At 50.4% G+C, this 17,126-nt stretch overlaps 3 protein-coding genes across 17 annotated transcripts in view; 1 reads left to right on the top strand and 2 right to left on the bottom strand.

Moving 5' to 3' along the window:
* GNAS (GNAS complex locus) overlaps window positions 1-12,084 on the bottom strand; it is a 70,616-nt gene extending 58,532 nt beyond the window's left edge. For all 4 annotated transcript variants that reach the window (XM_054541904.1, XM_054541903.1, XM_054541905.1 and 1 more), the window contains exon 1: window positions 11,966-12,084. In XM_054541904.1, coding sequence (XP_054397879.1) covers window positions 11,966-12,008 — 43 coding nt within the window. In that variant the 5' untranslated portion in view covers window positions 12,009-12,084. The remainder of the gene's footprint in view (window positions 1-11,965) is intronic.
* The window catches only part of LOC103888840 (uncharacterized), a 35,611-nt gene continuing 19,227 nt past the window's right edge, over window positions 743-17,126 (top strand). For 2 of the 12 annotated variants that reach the window (XR_008517049.1, XR_008517051.1), the window contains exons 1-2: window positions 1,966-2,344; window positions 3,961-3,999. Coding sequence is in view for 1 of the 12 variants with exons in the window: in XM_054541908.1 (XP_054397883.1) it covers window positions 2,321-2,344; window positions 10,635-10,918 (308 nt within the window). In the remaining 11 variants the exon portion in view is untranslated. Of the gene's footprint in view, window positions 10,919-17,126 lie in introns of all 12 variants that reach the window. The other 10 variants (XR_008517055.1, XR_008517054.1, XR_008517047.2 and 7 more) reach the window with 10 other exon arrangements.
* LOC129047212 (neuroendocrine secretory protein 55) lies at window positions 12,008-12,745 on the bottom strand. The gene has a single exon (XM_054541907.1). It carries the CDS (start codon window positions 12,743-12,745, stop codon window positions 12,008-12,010), a length of 738 nt encoding a protein of 245 aa, XP_054397882.1.

Raw genomic sequence — 17,126 nt, 5'->3', positions numbered from 1 at the left:
CACCAGAGGACGCCGGTTCCAGTGCCGAGCTGGCTCCGGCTCCAGGAGCCTGCTCCTGGCGCCAGGGGCCCGAGACTTTGGGTAAGGGGGCTGATGAGCGCAGGCCTCGCAGGGACGTTTTGGCTCCTTCCACTCCTCTCCCTGACTGATTTGGAGTCTTTCTCCTCGCTTCTCTGCTGGCCAGAGAAAGCGCTCCTGCGTTGCGGGACACGTGACGCAAGACGTGGGCCTCGGGACGCTGGAGTACAGGAGCTGAAACCCGCCCTCCCCAACCCAACCTACTCCTCAGGGGAGGGGGGACTGAAGAAGGATTTCATCACCCCAGGATACCCCTGAAACTCTGAGTCATAGCCCCCAGCCTCCAGGCAGCCCCGGATCTCAAGCCCCTAGTCCGGAGCGCAAGGCTTTTGGTGCCTGGGAAGGGGCGCAGGCACGCGTGGGGATGCGACAGGTGGTCGTGAGCCCACCAGAGAAACAGAGAGAGGCGAGGGAGAGGGGATGCCGAGTATGCGAGCACGCAATTTGTTTTTAAATGCCTTGGGTGTACTTTTTGCTGCTTTTGTTTGTCACTTGCTGAGGTTGGCTCCGGTAAAGCACGTTAACAGCCCCCACCCCCATCACACTCTAGGGGTCTCCGCTGTGGTCCACAGCGGCGCAAGCAGGGTGCTCCCTTGTTTATGTGGATGGTGACGCAGGGGAATAAGAAGGTCTCGGGTGCGTACCACCAAGAGCAAAGCCCCCTAGGGAGTAGCTGCGGCGGCACCGAGAGAGGGGTGGGGGGCGTGCTGCGCAGAGGGGGACCTCACAAAGCGGCCTCAGAGTTTCGCAGGTCCTGCTGTTCTAGGGAAGGGTTAAAGGGGATTTTGGTTGGGGTTTAATGCCGGTTTAGGGTGGTTTCGAGACTGGACAACGCTGTGCGCACTGAACCCACAGATAAATACCATGCCGCGCGGCAACCGGAGCTGAGGTGCGCTGCTCGCTGCTTCGGGCACCGGCCGCAGCGCCGGTCAGTCAGCCCCTTTAGCCCCACTACAGCCTGTCTCCAGCACCCTTCCAGCCCCTCTCCTCTCGCTCTGGGTATCTTAGGGTAGTCGCTTTACTTTTCCACTGCTAGAGCCCACTGAGGCGACACTGAGCCCGCCAACCGGCCACAAACCTGGCGGTTGCCCGCGCAGCTGCGCTCCCGCTACCATGCTGCGGTGGGCTCAGAGCTAGCCAAAGGTAAATACCCACACCACCTCGTGGCCTTGGTGTGTGCACATGCTATGCCCTGGTCTGGGGTCTGCAGAGGGATTGGAACCCGGGAGAAAAGCTGCTGTTAGGGGGTCACGTAAAACCCGGCAGGTGCGCATCAGGTTGGTCTCACCAGTGAGACAGATTGGCGAGCCACGTCTAGGCACAGAGCAGCTGGGCAGGAGGCAGGGGGTCACCTGACCTGCAGAACCCTGGGGGAGGGGAGGCTGGATGAGTTACACAGGGCGGGCTGCAGCAAGCAGGGCGCACGGCGCGGGCTGCTGTATGAGAGCTGCAGGCGGGCGAACCACCACAAGTTGCGATCCCGTTTAGTCTAACGCATCCCTCTTAGAGCCAGGGTACCACAGGCACCGTGCATCCTTGACCCCCTGCATCCACCATCCACGTGGCCACGCAGCACGGAAGAAGGCGAACACAGTTGGACCCTGGGAAACGTTTGGGATCCCCCAAAGATATATCGCTCTAGCTCTGTGGGTCTACACACTTCCAGATGTCAACACTGAACTTTGATTCAAACTTTGGCCAACTACACCCACGCAAAACGGCTTAACCACTTGAACATCCACTGAATGGCCCAACTGGGTCCCAACACCAACTCACTCCCCTCCGACCCCAGCGCCGGGTCAGCCATTGGGCAGGGGTCATGCCAATCAAGGCTGCCTGGCGAATGAGCAGGGGGCGTCAGACCGGAAACCGGATATGGGTGGGAGGTCCAATAGGGGGCGCCGCGTTGGAACGCCTGAAGAGGTGCTGCTGGGGTGGTTAGAAGCCGTTGGGGGGTGGGTGTATGGCGGCTAGGCCTGGAAGACCACGAGGACCGCTAGCGCCGTGGGGTCATTATTCCTCATGCCACAGGTTGCCGAGCCTCCGGGGAGAGGTGGGGTCCCAGGGGCCAACCCTTGGGTGTGTTGATGGCGGCAGGCTAACCTAGCCAACGGGGTGCCGCTGCCGGGCAAGGTGAGGAGCAAGAAGATTTCCAGGGCTGGGAGGTAGAGGGCCAGGACCCCAAGGAGAGGGCTTACTGCGAGGAGCAGCCCAGGATGGATAAGGAGTTGAGGCCCCAGGGATGCTGAGCCTGCACAAGTGGAAGGTCAGTAGACATTGGGGTTGGAGCCCCAGGGAGGCTGCGATGGGTGCTCCGAAGGGGTTATTTGCTTTCGTCAGGCCTCGCGCTCACCCCCAAAGTACCATTTGTCGAGGAACGGGTTCAGGGTCTCTTTTCGACACCCTCATGGGTCTGTGGGACCCCTTTGTTCATTCTTTCTGATATCAGGATTCTTTGCCAGGGGAGCACATGCATGGAGGTGACTAAAAAAAAAAAAAAAAAGTTAGGCAAATACCAATCCCTCATCCTAGAGAGTAGAGCAGCATACAAATGAAAGAAAAGACCTCCACTTGGGGGGACCTTGAAAGTCTTGGTGGAGAAAATGGCTTTTTATATGGGCCTCCAAGGAAGGATAGACGCCTTGGCTATGAATAGAAGGTGGTAGTGGGGGATGGGAGACAGTTTGCCCACCACGAACAAAGGATTTAATGGTAGGAAACATGGGGCGTGGCTGGGTAAACACAACTGGCCACCTTGGCTGGCTCTTGGGGAGCAGGGGGAGAAAAGTTAGGAGAAATTAGATAGAATCTCTCTGAGGATGCCATGGAGTATGAGGGCAAGCACTTGTGAGGCTATTTTGGCAGGAAACGGAAAGGATGTTGAAAGTTTTTTGTTCCGCACGTGAGGATTTGAGCCTACTTTTAGGAAAAGCAGAAACAGCATGGAGGATGATTCTGTTAGAGAACAAAGGAAAGGGGTTATGCACAAAGGAGATGTTTAAAGGAGAGACCTAGCACGGTGAAGGAAGCAGGAAGGCTGAAGGACGGCACTCAAGAGGGGTCCCAAAGGATCCTCCTGGAGCAGCTCTTATGCTAGAAAGACACAAAAGATGGAGGAGCCAAAGTGTGGCACCCAGATGGATGGAAGGCTGGGAGTGGGACAGGGAAGTCAGTGGGAGGGGCTGGCAAGGTGGCAGTGCTGATTTGGTTTTAGACATGGCAGAGTTGAAGGAACTTTGGGCAGTTGGGATGGAGATTTTTGCAGCCCGTTATCTGGGAGGAAAGGTCTGAAGTTTAGAAAAAGATAAAGATCACACATTCAAATTGGCAATCGTCCTTACAAAGATGAATTTATGGAGTCAGAGAAAACTCTTTAGGGGAGAAATACATTTGGTAATAGAATCTTGAACAATTGGCACACTGGACAGGAAAAAGGGAGACAGTCCAGGAGTGAGCAGGGAGGACTCAGAAGGGAGAGATGGGAGCACACCAGAGGAAGGGGTTTCAGAACCACTCAGCACATCTCATCTAGACTTGGTGTTTTAGCCTCTGCACTGGTGGTATTTGGGGCCAGGCAATTCTTTGTTGTGGTGACTGCCCTGTGCATTGTAGGATGTTGAGCAGCATCCCTAGCCTCTACCCACTAGATGCCAGTAGCATCCCCTTAGTTTTAACAACCAAAAATGTCTCCAGACTTTGCTAAATGTCCTCTGGGGGGCAAAATCTCCCCCAGTTGAAAATCACCACTATAAGCTGAGAAAGGACCCTTAAATTTGAATAGGAATTGCCTTAATTTAAAGGTAAATTAAGACCAGGAAGAATAAATCCCAGTATTTAACCCTGATATTCCCCCTTTTTTCCACTCCTGTTATTTCTCTGTAGTGACTGGCTACCAGACTCGGAAAAACCTAAGTCCTTTAGGTGAGTGGAGCTAAGAGCTGAAACATCAGTAGTGGGGTCTGGGACCCCAGAAGTGTGGCGAAATGTTCGAGGAGTTGACCCACCTGTGGCACCTGAAAGGCCACAGGGACCTGAGGAATCTGGTATAGTAACAGCTGGGGGGTGATCGGCTAGTGGGTTTACTGGAGTCCACCTTGATTGGCCTGATTGGTTGGCTTGTCTGGTGATCCTCCTGAAGGCTGATAATTTTGCTAGCTCAAGACAGAAACGTGGCCTTGATCTGGAGGGAGATGGCCAGTGCTGGATGTTAGTGGGCAGCGTCGTCCGGGGCCTAACCTTGCCAGGGGCGTTTTTAGGATCTGCCATTTTAATGGTATAATAGCAAAGTACCTTAAACATAGCTTTCTAGTGCTGGATGGATTGCCATCATGGGAAAAGATAAATATGTGATAGGACTGAGGAAGGAAAGTCTACTAATGTGTTTATGCAGCTAAGGAAGAGGAAGTCAGGAGAGGCTGGTGCCTGAAAAAAAGGCCGAGTCAGGATGGATAGAAGCTGTGTGCCAGGGTCTTGACCCCTGTCCTGAGGGGCTGTGTGCTGGAGTGCAGGGCTGCAGTGAGATGATGTGTCAAGTAGGGGAGGACAGGATTGGCTGTCGAAACCCAGGGATGGTTTACTTGAAAATTGTGTATACTTGGCTACTTAAAAATAATAGCGTCTGCACTTGATGTACTAAGAAAGGGATGGGAAAAATTTCTCATGCTTCCATTAAACTCTGCATTTCTGAGGAAAGCCAAACGGCCCCGGTGCCACAGGTGGCAAACAGTGGCTTTTTGAAAATATGGAACCCCCAATGGAAAGAATGTATGTATTTCTTTACCATTGACTCTCTGAACAGCACCATTACAGCCCCGTTCCTTGGTAGCGGCACGTGATGCCCTGGGCTTCCCAAACTTAGTCTCACCTCTCTACTGATGCTCTCATGGCACATGTATTCAACAAGTAATTGTGTTTCTACTTACATTCTGGGATTCTTACTCATTACCAAAAGCACAAGGCATATCTCAAGTTTGGGTAGCTACCTGTCAGCTTTCTGGGTTTATCCCTGTAGCCAACAAAGAGAAGGCAAAGTAGAGAGAGGGAAGGGAGGTGGGTGAAAGGGAAGGGACCAGAAACCACGAAAAACAGTATTTTTTTGGTAGTCATTTTCCTTTTGGTCTGCGGCTTTGCAGGGAGGAGGTGGGTGGTGAAGTTTGCAGAAGTGCCTTCTCTGTAGCCCATTCATGTCATTAGTTGTCAGTGGGTTTCTTTCAATTGAGGAAAAAGTGAAAGCAGAAAGAGAAGGTAGAAAAGAATTTAGGCAACTATGAAGTTTCTCAGCCTCTCAGTGACAAATGTTTTCTGAGTGCTGACTGAGTAGTAATAGACTTTGAAGCTGTACAATTAATTACTTTTCAATCAAGACTTGCTGCTGCCATCCTTTTCCCTTCAGCCTCTCCTCTGCCCGCCTTGGCCGGTGGAGGCAGCAGCATACTGCTGTCTGCAGAGGGGTCTGCGTGGCCAGGCTGTTTGAAGCAAATGCCAGCTAAAGGAAAATGGCCTCAAATGGATGAGGCAAGATACCAGGTTAGAGGCAGATGCAAGGCTGATATTAGACGTAGTGGAAACAGTCTTTATGAAAATACTTGATATGCTCAGATTAAAAAGCCCCCATCGTGAATTCAGACCCCTTCACTCAGCTAATTAGCTATAGCTCAGCAACCTTCTCAAAAGGTGCCCCAAATTCTGTTTCAGCCAAGGCATGCCACTGTCCTCTGACCACCTGTGCTTGAACAGTGGGTCCAGACATTTGTGGATTCCTTCTCCAGACTAGCTGATGATGAAGCAGAGAATTTCAGGGGAGGAGAGGCCATTCCGGAAAAGATGAACAGCACCATGGGAAAGCAACTAAGAGCCAAAAGTAGGGGTTGGAGGGGAAAGAGGAATCTCGGAAGGTAAATTTGGCTTTAGTGGAAGCTCTGCTTAAAATTTCTGTAATTCATGGTGGAAATTCCAGCCACCCTGGGGGCTTCTGGGCATCATTATTTGAGGGGAATGGTATATTTCACCTTGTAGAACAACCCCAATTACCCAGAGCAAAGTTTCCTAATGAAATCTAATTAAGACAGCAACATAAGCCAGGACACTCAGAAACCAGCTCTCACATGGGGTTGGGGGAAGAAGAAACGTGGTCTTCTGCTGGCTACCAGTCTTTGGCCTGTGCCCCTTGGACCCCTCAAGTTTGAGAGTGGAGACCTTGAAGACCAACCTTGCTGTGAACCAAAACCCAAGGCTTTAGCCTTGGAGCTAGACAGCTAGATTTCTAGGTGTTAAATCTTTCTCTTTGAGTGTAGCAATTGAAGTACTTGTATGAAAACTCCACACCTATGAAATTGGAATTTTTGGACCAGGTCTGTAAGAAACTCTCAGGGGGACAGTGATGTTAACGGTGTCAAATCTGTGAGCCTCATTAGTAGCCCTCCAATGCCATATTTGGCTTTTAAAAATGTCCTTCCTAATGTTGAGCTGAAGTCTGTCCGTTGATGCACCTGGTTCTAACCCCCTTAGCCACCAGATACTTGAAGCTGCCCTCAACCTTTCTCTCTTCAAGACTCTCTTTATTCCTTCAAACAACTTTCTTTATAACCCCCAAATTTCCTGGCTTTGTGACCCCTTTCCCCATTTCTAAATCTTCTTTTCTGCTCCTTCCCAGGGGTTGTCTTATCTGCCCACATCTTCCTTTTTTCTGTGATCCCTCAAACTCTTCTTTTCCTTTTGTCTTCCTTAAATCTCTCCCCACTTTACTGTCACCACTTACCCTCTGTCCCTGCTGCCTGGGTTTATGTTGGCCTTTCTCATAGCCATGTGCCCTGCTAATTTGTAACATACTTACCCTAAAATAAACACACAGGCTATGCCCAGTGGGAGCTGGGAAAGCAGCCTCCCCATTTCTACCCGGGAATAGTTGCAGGCAGAGTCCTGCCTCTGCTGGCTGAGCACTGTCAACAGGTGATGGTGGCCCCGCATTGCAGGCTCTTGGCCTTGGGAGAACTAAGTCACTAGGCTGTTTATTCTGGCTTCTCTGCCCTGTGAATTAATGGCCACTAGTGCTTGGACCAGCATAGCTATTGGAGGCATTTGAAAAAACTCCTGAGATTTTTAAACAAGGGAAAGAAAACAAATACCAGTAAAAAATTTATGCCCCCCCACCCCCCACGTATGGCCTTTTGATATGTAAGAAAGAAATTATAAAACAAAAATGGGTGCTAAATCACTTTGGGTGCTAAACAAAAATGGGTGCTAAAAATTTGACAGAACCAGATTTTTTTGTTTTTGAAATATTTGCTTTGTTTATCCCATGCATGTGTGATGGAGGCAAAATTGGTTTTGGGGGATGCGGTGTGCAAAAAAGTCTTAGCTGTGACAAGGTCCTGCAGTACATAAACAGATAATGGGGTATAGCTATATGTCCGTGGTATTAAAATGTCATGGGGAGGGGCAAATAAGAAACATGTCTGAAGAAGCTAAGAGGGGAGTGATCATGAAAAAAACAAAGGTTGAGAAAACTGGTTTATCTCAAATAGCTGTAGCTTCTATACCTTTTTTTTCAGGTCTAGCTTAACCAGAACACTTAAAACTGTTACCAAAAAACTTTCAACAACACTTGTGGTCACTTAACCAATGTTCCCATCAGTCTGCCGTCTCCCACAGTGGTTAGCCTCTCCAAGCTGCAGTACTGGGTCAGTACTTGCAACCATGCTGCCTGCTCCTGCTCTGAAAAGCTTGTTCTTAGACACCAAGGTCAGGGACAGAAGGTGGGGAACACACACACACACACACACATAAAACACACACTAAATATGACTCTCAGGATGGCTAAATGTTTCCAGTTTAGGGAAAGGACACAGTGGAATTCTGCATTCTCTAAACTGCCTTTGAGACCATTTTGCAACCAACTGTAAAGCAGATTTGACAAAATTTACATGAAACCAACACAAAACAGATTTCTTCATAGCTGGTGCTTTTTTTGTTTTTCGGGGTTTTTGTTGTTGTTGTTGTTGTTTTGTTTTTTTTGAGACAGAGTCTCACACTGTAGGCCGGGCTGGAGTGCAATGGCGCGATACCTAGCTGGTGCTTTTTATTTGATCAACTTTTGAAGTTTTTGGGGACTTCCATTAGGGTTAAAATCACTAGTGTAGAGTCAAATTGGACAACCCCAGGCTTCTTAAGCTAATCAATCTAGACATTTGGAGCTGAAAGGGATAAATAGGATCATCTCATTCAGCGACCTCATTTTAGAAGAAACTGAGGCAGAGGGGTGTTGGGTCTGACCTAAGGCCACTTGACCATGGCTAGAAGCAACCTGGGCTGCTAGCCCTGGGCCTTTCGTCTTAGATCCCACTGCTCTAGTTTGGGACATCAAGTTATAGGAAATAGAGTCATTAGTGTCAAAACCCCACAACAGAACAAGAAATTTCATCTCTCATTCTTGAACATGGGGATTAAAGATGTCATTTGAGCATCTCATCCCTCTGCTGGGTGATTTTTTAGAGAAGAGCAGCAGTTGAGCTGGCACATGACATCACTGGCCTGGAAGCTTAATTTTATTTTAGTGATTTGGTTTTTGTGATAGGTCACCTTCCAGTTAAGAGACATGCTTTACTCACACCATGGTTTCTGCTCAGTTTCCTCTCAAAAGCTTCCCTCTTCTTGAAGAGCAGTATAATAATAACTGATAATTGAGGTAAATCCATGTAGATTATTAAAAAACCAAAAAACCTCATTCTTACCAACACTGAAGTTTCAGCTTTCTTCCTCCTTAACCTTCTACACAGCTGCAGAAAATGAAGGCTGAAGAGTCAAAGGCTGTAAGCAACTCCAGGGTGAGAAAGGCTTGCAGTGCATTAAAGAAACATCTCAAAACAATCCCAAACTGTAACATTTCTAATTCTTGAATTCTGATGAACATAAAAAGTTTAGTTTGCGAAACTTTAAACCTACATCGGGTTGACCCCACACAATATTGGAACATTGCAACATAAATTCCCAGCTCAGATAAGTTCAGTTACAAGAGCACCTTTGGGTCGCCCTCCCCTCCCCCACAAAAGCAAATTTCCATTAAGCAAATGATTAATGTAGTAAAGGAAAGAACTTCAATATTGGGGGCATATCATCATGTTTAACAAGCTTTATTCTCCTGCTCCTCCTCCTCCCTCACCCTCCATTTGAAATGTTAAAAGTGGTTGGTAATTCACCTATGTGGTTAATGGTAAGATCTGCTTTTTCTTGAGAGCATATCCTCACCCCACAGACCTCACCTATGTAAAAGGGGCAAGTGGGCCTATTCAAATGCTAACCCCAGTTGAGCAGGGTGAGACAAAGGGCCAGCTGGGAGACTAGTGAGTTGGGAATGCTTGGGGAACTTGCTAGAAATGGCTCTGGAAAAGGAAGGCAGCTGAATACCAGTTTCTCAGGCAGAAAGAAGGTTTGCTAGGTCTATATAGCAAAATCCTGTTTTCTCAGGGAGGGTCATAGGTGCTTTGAGATCCTCGGGGGTTGGTATAGCTCTCAGTTGCTTTATATGGTCTGCACTGGCTTTTCCACTCTTGAATCAGGGTGTAAAGAGGGAAGCTGGGGGAGGGGAATTGAGCGGGGGAGAGTGTGTGCCGGTAGGTAACAGGTTTTCACAATTGGGCTGTAATGCAGATGGCGAGGCAGTTTGTGGAAGACTGTCTGAAAGACAGTGTGTGTTCCTAGATTGCCCCTCCTTGCTACATGTGAACATGGTACATTGCTTACAGTTCAGGAAACCTCCCTGTATTGGGCTTCTGTTTAAAAAACAGCAAGATGGGTGTGAGATGTGGGTTCGACACGGAGGGCTTTTAAAAAACTTGTTTATTCATCCTGCAACAAGGCAACATGCTCATTTCTCTAATGAATAAACCTAGCTCTGTGGGAAAACGGGTCTCCCAGAATACCCAGTCTGAAGATAGCTCCCACACTTGAGAGGCACACCAAAAAAATTCAACACAATCCCTGGTTTCTCTTGCTTGTCCCTAGAGACCTTTTGCTTGATGAACTCAGGCTGAGACATTACCAGAGGAAAAACTGAACACTTAATGTCGCAGAAAGCAACACACCATCATTGTTTACATTAAGTAGGAATTTCGATTTAGGGGCAAGCCAAAAGCGGGGCACGCCTAGCCCTTCCGCAGCCTCCAAACTTCTGAGACTAACATTGCTGTCGCAGAAAACCACTTGCAAATAAATTGGCTTCTCCGTATTAGGGAAGACCACAAAGGCATCCAACCACAGTTTGCGCTGCAGCCCGGCAGAACTAAGTCTTGGGCGCCGCGACGCCTTTCCTACGGAATAGGTCCTGGAAGGAAGACCATTTAAGATATTTTCCTTCCATCATCATCCTTTTCTTAGGAGTTAAGAACCTGACCGTCATTCATTTCAAGCCCTCAAAACGCTTTACTATTCCTCCAAATAATTGTCATCCGAATAATTCAAGCCGGCGCAAAATGAGACACGCACACCAGGAAAAAAAAAATCAATTTCCAAGTCGGATGAGATTTTTTAAAGACATTTCACTTATCAGTCTTTCCCCCCAGGACTGGCGAGGAGAGCACGCCTTCCCTTCCGAAGGTGCGTTACCAGATTGCGGCCGTTTTTGTGCTGGGTCATCAGAGCAGATTCCCCTCCAGGTTACAGATTCTAAGCTTAACTCCACCCGAGCTGAAGATGGCCGGAGCACGCCGCCTTGCCTCGCCTCCCCTCCCCAAGGCTGCCGGAGCCGCCGGCCCCTGCCTCCTTTTCGACTAACAGTCCAAGGACTGGCGCCGGATCCAACACCTTTCCCCAGCTCTGCGCGTACCGCGCTCTTTGGAAACGAATTGTAAGTTATCCTGATGTTAGACGCGACCCCTCTCTCCAGCCTGTCCCTTGTTCCGCTTTACCTTTCCGCTTGCGACCATCTCGAGGGCCTCCAGAGGTCCTGCGCAAACAGCCCAGGACGTCTCCTGCTAAGCCGCATGCAGCCTGGCCACCCGACCAGCTGCGCCAAAAGCTTGGCAATACCCCGACGTGACCATGCCTGTGCGTTCAACCCTGGTAGCCCGTAGGGGCACCCCCCAAGGGTCCCCTTACCTCCTCTACCTTTCTCCCAGGTACTTTCCCCTAACCGCCCGCCGCCGGGAGAGGTCAGCTCCAGCGCGCGGTGGCAGGTGCGCCCGCTCTTTGAGGCGGTCTCTGTCCCGCGAGCGCCGGGAGGCGGGCTGTGGCGGCCAAGGCTGGCGCGCGGCAGCTGGAGGCACTGGCGCGGAGGTCCCGCGGCTTAATTGTCAGCTCTGGGACCTGGGCTCCCGGCTCTGAGCTGCTTAGGCGCCGCGCGCGCATGACTTCCCTCCCGGGTAGTCAGTCTCCAGAGTTCTCGGCCATTCCCATTCTCATTACTTTCCGCACATTTCAACAGTGTCTCTACAGCGCGGCTGCTCTCACTTCGTGAAAGTTGGCGCGCGCACCTCCGAACCACATTTTGGGCACCTGAGAAGGCCAACTTATTTGAGACTAGTCTTTCTAGGAGGAAGAAAAGCGCGCAAAACAAGTGACTTACCAATGCCGTTTGGGTGTGCAGCTCCAAATCTGGGGTGCGTTCGGGATTCAGTCGCGTAGCCGGGGCACCAGCTCCGAGACCTCAGGTTGTCTCCAGCGGGACGCACGGGGTGCGCCCCGCCGTCCAACAAGCCTTTGGCCACCAGGGCGCCCCTGGCATCCTGGGAAATTTGGGGGAGCCCTCGCCGCCTCACCCTGACCCCCGATCCCTGGCTGGCCAGCTGAGCCTCCTCTCTTCCCACTCGCCCCTAACCTGCCTTTCCTTCTCACCTCCTTTCCGCCCGCTCCTACACCGCCCTCAGGCTCCCCAATTTAGCGGTGGGCAACTAACCTGAATCCATGAAAACAAGGAGAATCTGGACGGCGTCCTCCATTAGTGACGCCGGATGGGGATGGGTCCCTTTTTGGAAGGGGACTCCGGGGACGCGTCACGGCGGGTGGGCTTCTTCGGCTTGCAGCGACGCCGCTGCTTCTCCTCCTTGGGCTCCTTAGACTCTTCGGGGTCCCTTGGATCTTTGTCCTCGGGCTTGAGCTCCTCCCCTTCCCTGGGGCTCTGGGGCTCCTGAGTGCTGGGCGGCGCGCGACTAGGGGAGGCGTCGGGGCTTCGCAACTTGAGAGCGTGCAGACGCTGGGTGAGGGACTGGCCGAAGATGGAGTGCTTGGGCACCACCGGGCCGCGATCGTCTTCAGGCTCGGTCTCGGGCTCAGTGGTGGGGGCGGTCTCAGGCTCGGTCTCGAAGTCGGTCTCGGACTCGATTTCGGACTCGGTCTCGCTCTCGGTCTCGTAGTCGAACTCTTCCTCGTACTCTAGGCACTCGGGGAGGGACAGCTCAAGGTCTGCCTCCTCGTGCTCGTGGTCAGATTCCGATTCGGGGGACTCAGGGAATACCTGGGCGCTGGAGCGGTGGTGGGCGTTAAGGAAGCTCCGGCGCTGTTGGGCAGCCGCGCGCTGCTGGGCACGGGCGTTGGAGGTGGCAAGGGCGCGGAGGAGTGCGATGGAGCAGGAGAGCCAGAGGAGCGCGGTGGCTGCCCGGCGGCCTATGGGCGGGCACAGGTCGTTGTAATTATGGCGAGCTCGGCGCCACTGCTGAGCCCGGGACCTCCGATCCATCCTCTTAGGCGCACACCGAGAAGCCGGCCTGCCCTCTGGCTCTGCAGAGAGCGGCTCCGAAGCGCATTGGCTGCTGGAGCCGGGAAAGGTACACCCTATGAGGTGAGAAGCTGGCCCGGAGGTCCCAGCCTCACCTCCTTGTGAGGAGAAAAAGGGAAGCACCTACCTGCCTGACCACTTAAGAACTTTCTAAAGCTCCGCGCCTTGCTTGCCTCTCTGAGCAAGAAGAAGGGATGGGAAAAAAGGGAAAGTTCTGTCTCCTCCCGGGCTCCTCTCGCTGAGTCTTAGATTCCGCAGCCTAAGACTTGAGAGAGGTGCCTCCGCCGGTCCTCTTGCCTGGAAGAGGACAGAGGAGACTGAGGCGAGGAGGGACGGGCAGTGAGGTTCTGCGAAGTTGCGCGCCCGGACTTCTGCCGGGCATGTGCAGTAAGGAGGTGGGGGCCACCTCCCCGCGAGCTGCGTAGTGGCGCCGAGGCTGTGGCGCAGACCCTAGTGGGCCGGCAGATGGCAGGAGGGAACCTTGTTTGAAAGGATTTGGGCGAAGCGATGGGCGGGGGGCCTGGCGGGTGGCAAGGAGCAAGCGGCAAGCTAGCCCCAGGTCCAGTACTTGGGCAGGTGGGCGCAGGCTCCCGTGGGGTCGTGCCCCTCCCCAGTTTCCCCAGTTATTGGGGAAATAAACACAGCCTGGGAGCAGCTAAAAACCCAGAACCCCAAATAGCAAATATTCAGGGGAATGAGGGTCTATACACGAGTATTATGCCCCTAGCATTTTCCAATGGCTTAATAGTTTGAGGATGGTAACTTCGGGCAGCCATTAATCGTGAAACTACCTTTAGCAGATCTGTTACAGTGACTGTAATTAGAAAAGTTTCCAAAAAATACGTGCCCAAACAGTCTGAATTGGCTAATTACCTCATCTTCTTCAACAAGGGCCCCCACGGTTGAGGTAGTAGTTTGCAAGTCTGCAAGCCCATCTGAGGACTGCCCTGAGCTCGATTGAGCTGAGAAGGTGGTGCTGGAAGTGGACTAGAGCTGAGAGCATGGGTAAAGGGAAGTCTTTCCTGCGCTCTCAGTACACACAACCACTTCTCTCCTGCGGGGCAGTTCAGGGTGACACGGAGTCCTCACTGGAGGCCCCTTACAACTATTTCCTAGATAGGTGTTTTTGTTTTTGTTTTTTTCGTTTTTTTTTTTTTTTTTTTTTTTTGAGACAGAATCTCGCTCTGTCACCCAAGCTGGAGTGCGCTGATATGATCTTGAGTCACTGCAACCTCTGCCTCCTGGCTTCAAGAGATTCTCCTACCTAAGCCTCCTGAGTAGCTGGGATTACAGGCGTGCACCACTACGCTCAGCTAATTTTTGTAGTTTTAGTGGAGAGGGGTTTCGCCATATTGACCAGGCTGGTTTCAAACTCCTGACCTCAAGTGATCTGCCCGCCTCGGCCTCCCAAAGTGCTGGGATTACAGGCGTGAGCCACCGCGTCCGGCTCCTAGATAGGTTTTTAACAAAGGTAACTCAGCAATACTCATTGGGTGCTTTGCATGTGCCAAGCTGTGTTTTAGGTGCTGAAGGTAGAGTAGTGAACAACAACAACAAAAGTATTGTATTAAGGAAAGGATATTTTGGAGTAATTTGCTGTTAATCAGGAGATTGAATCAGTCAGAATCCCTCTGTACCCACCAACGTTGTTTAATCTAGCTTGAATTCCACATGAGAAAATGATTGGATCAGGGCTAGGGGGCGGTCAGACACCACTAGATCGTGTTGTTGTACTCTGCAAGGCTGAAGATTTGGAGTAAATAGTGCCGCTCTTTCTTGGCCCTAGAAAATCAAATGATGGCTTACAGGAGGAGATCCCTGCAGTGGGAGCTAACCTGGCTGCTGCTTTTGGGGTGCACATGTCTTCAGTCTGGCCCTCCATGATGATTATGGAGTGCCTTTTGGCCATAGTGACAAGTCCAAAGGCGAAACAACTCAGAGCAAAGCCATCGTCCCAGAATCCATGGGAGTATCAAGAAGGTTGTTTCACTTAGGACACATGTCATGGGTTGTGGTCCTTTTCTCCTTCTTGAGTCAGTATGGGGAATCTTAAAAAAAGAGGCTCTACCACTGGGTGGCCCACCAGGCCCTCCTGGTACTGGTACTTCTGCCTGGTGTCTGAAGAGTCAGTCAGGTACCCACAGCCATTCTCACCATGATGGAACTTAACCTCACACTTTCAACACCACACCTGTATTAAAACCACCAAGTGCAGAGTTCATACCCCAGTGAGAGACCAGCAACTGCTTTGGATGTGTTGAGGTTTTCCTTTCTGCATCTTGGCTGTGTCTAGCTTGTATCTTGCACTCTGTGTTAGTTTGTAGCATTAAAATAGTGATTGGGCTGGGCATGGTGGCTCTCACCTATAATCCCAGCACTTTGGGAGGCCGAGGTGGGTGGGTTACTTGAGGCCAGGAGTTCGAGAACAGCCTGACCAACATGGTGAAACCCCGTCTCTACTAAAAATACAAAAATTAGCCAGGCGTGTTGACGCACGCCTGTAGTTCCAGCTACTCGGGTGGCTGAGCCACAAGAATTGCTTGAACCTGGGAGGTTAGTCTGATAAAGTAGGATTGATTTGTCAGACCCCACAAAAGGACAAATGTCTATGTTCCAGTTGTGCCCTGCTCTACCACTTTTCCTGTGGAACTGCAAGGGTTTTATTATCACAGGTGCCTGCGTGGCTGTAGTCACTGTGTGGATATTATCATGGGACACTGGGCAGGGGCATTTAGAGCTGTATATTTCAAATCCTGATCTCTGCTTCTCAGTCCCAACTAATGGGGCACGTTTTCTAGAGGGTCTGCCTGCACTGACCCACCCACTTTATTTCTTCTAGTTAGCACAGCTCCATCGACAGCATATGGAACAGAAATATATTACTCAAGCTGATTTCAGGGCACGTTGGGGGAAAATCGGGAATATATGGGTGCTAGTAAATGCCCTTTGAATGGAAACTAATGTCAGCTGTCAGCAACGAGGTGGATTATGGTTCTTTAGTGTACATAAGAAAGTACTTCATTCTTCAGATGGAGTGCTTTTATGCCTATAAAGGAGATGGCAGCCCAGAGCTGATTCACTAATATAGATACACCGAGATTGCCTGCATTATTAAAAAATGTGCATTACATAATACATATTTTTGGACTAGATTCTGCATTAGCAATGTGCTTTCTTTGCAAGATGCATTTTAATCAGCAAACAAACATTTAACAAAACACTGCATTTTTGAGCCCCAGTCCTGTGTAGTTACAAATACATCTCAGTGTACATTCACCACAGGCTCTGGGAGGAAGGAGTGGGGGACTGCACTGAGATGCCATTCCATCTCACACTTAGTGCCGAGGTCAAGCAAATGGAGCCGTACAGAAGATGCTCTTTAAAATGCATTATGTGCATGACTTTAAAAAGTGCTCGCTGCAGAGTGAATTTCAAACAGGAGCAAGTGGGTGATGAACCACCTCTGTTGTTACCGGGCTAAGGAACAAGGGGCTCTCTCTGTCTGCAGGTAAATAAAGTATGGGCATATATCACTTACGGGGCTCTGCTGGAGGGAGGCTCCTAAACCAGTTGGACAGGAAAGCGCAGTTCCCAGCTCACTGCAGTATCATACAGTAAGCTTCTGATTCGGATAAATTGTGGAGAATATTGTCTTTAGCTCCTTAAAGGATTTTCATGTGGAAGAGGCCTTAAGATTTATTATATATGGCTCTAGAGGGCAAAATTAGAACCTATCGGTGGTAGTTGTAGCAGAAAGCCTTCAGCAGAACCCAAAGAAGAATCTGACATGGAGTGGGCTGTCAGAAAGTTGGCGCTTTGTCAGAAGCAATGTGAAGTCAAAGGACAGGTGACCACACACTGGAGATGTTTTTCATGGTGTGCGTGAGCAAGTGGGGTTGGAACTTGGTGCCCACCGCAGTCTTATCAGGTTAGCCTCTGATTCCATTGAAGGCCTCTGTAGGCTGTGGGAGAAGGGTTTGGGGGCTCTACTGATGGACACGATCCTCCCCCCACCCTGCCACTTTTTACTATTTTGGAAGCATTGAAAGTGCAAGTGGCTCAGTGACAGGAAGGAATGTTGGGGTGGCAGTTTTAAGACAGGGCAAACAGATGTGTGCGATGGACCCAGCGGCCTGTGGAGGAGCTTTCCTCACCAAGGCAGGGTGTGGAGGCTCTTTGCTCCACAACTCACCACTTGTTGAAGCAAAGAAATTAGTCAAGTCCATCTGTTAATTACATTGGTTCTCTTTGCCTCCTCTCCTGGAGCTGTCTCGGAAATTACAAATGAAGTTGGCTATTTAGCAATCATAAATTGAGCCACTTCTATGATCAAGACACTATT

This window comes from Pongo abelii, chromosome 21 (assembly GCF_028885655.2).
Source record: "Pongo abelii isolate AG06213 chromosome 21, NHGRI_mPonAbe1-v2.0_pri, whole genome shotgun sequence".
Classification (NCBI taxonomy): Eukaryota; Metazoa; Chordata; class Mammalia; order Primates; family Hominidae; genus Pongo; species Pongo abelii.
The sequence above is the reverse complement of the archived record's forward strand: the minus strand, read 5'-3'. Positions and strand labels throughout refer to the sequence as shown.

Bases quoted from the DNA above. Each gene is read 5' to 3' on its own strand.
- LOC129047212 (XM_054541907.1), bottom strand. From the start codon at position 12,745: ATGGATCGGAGGTCCCGGGCTCAGCAGTGGCGCCGAGCTCGCCATAAT.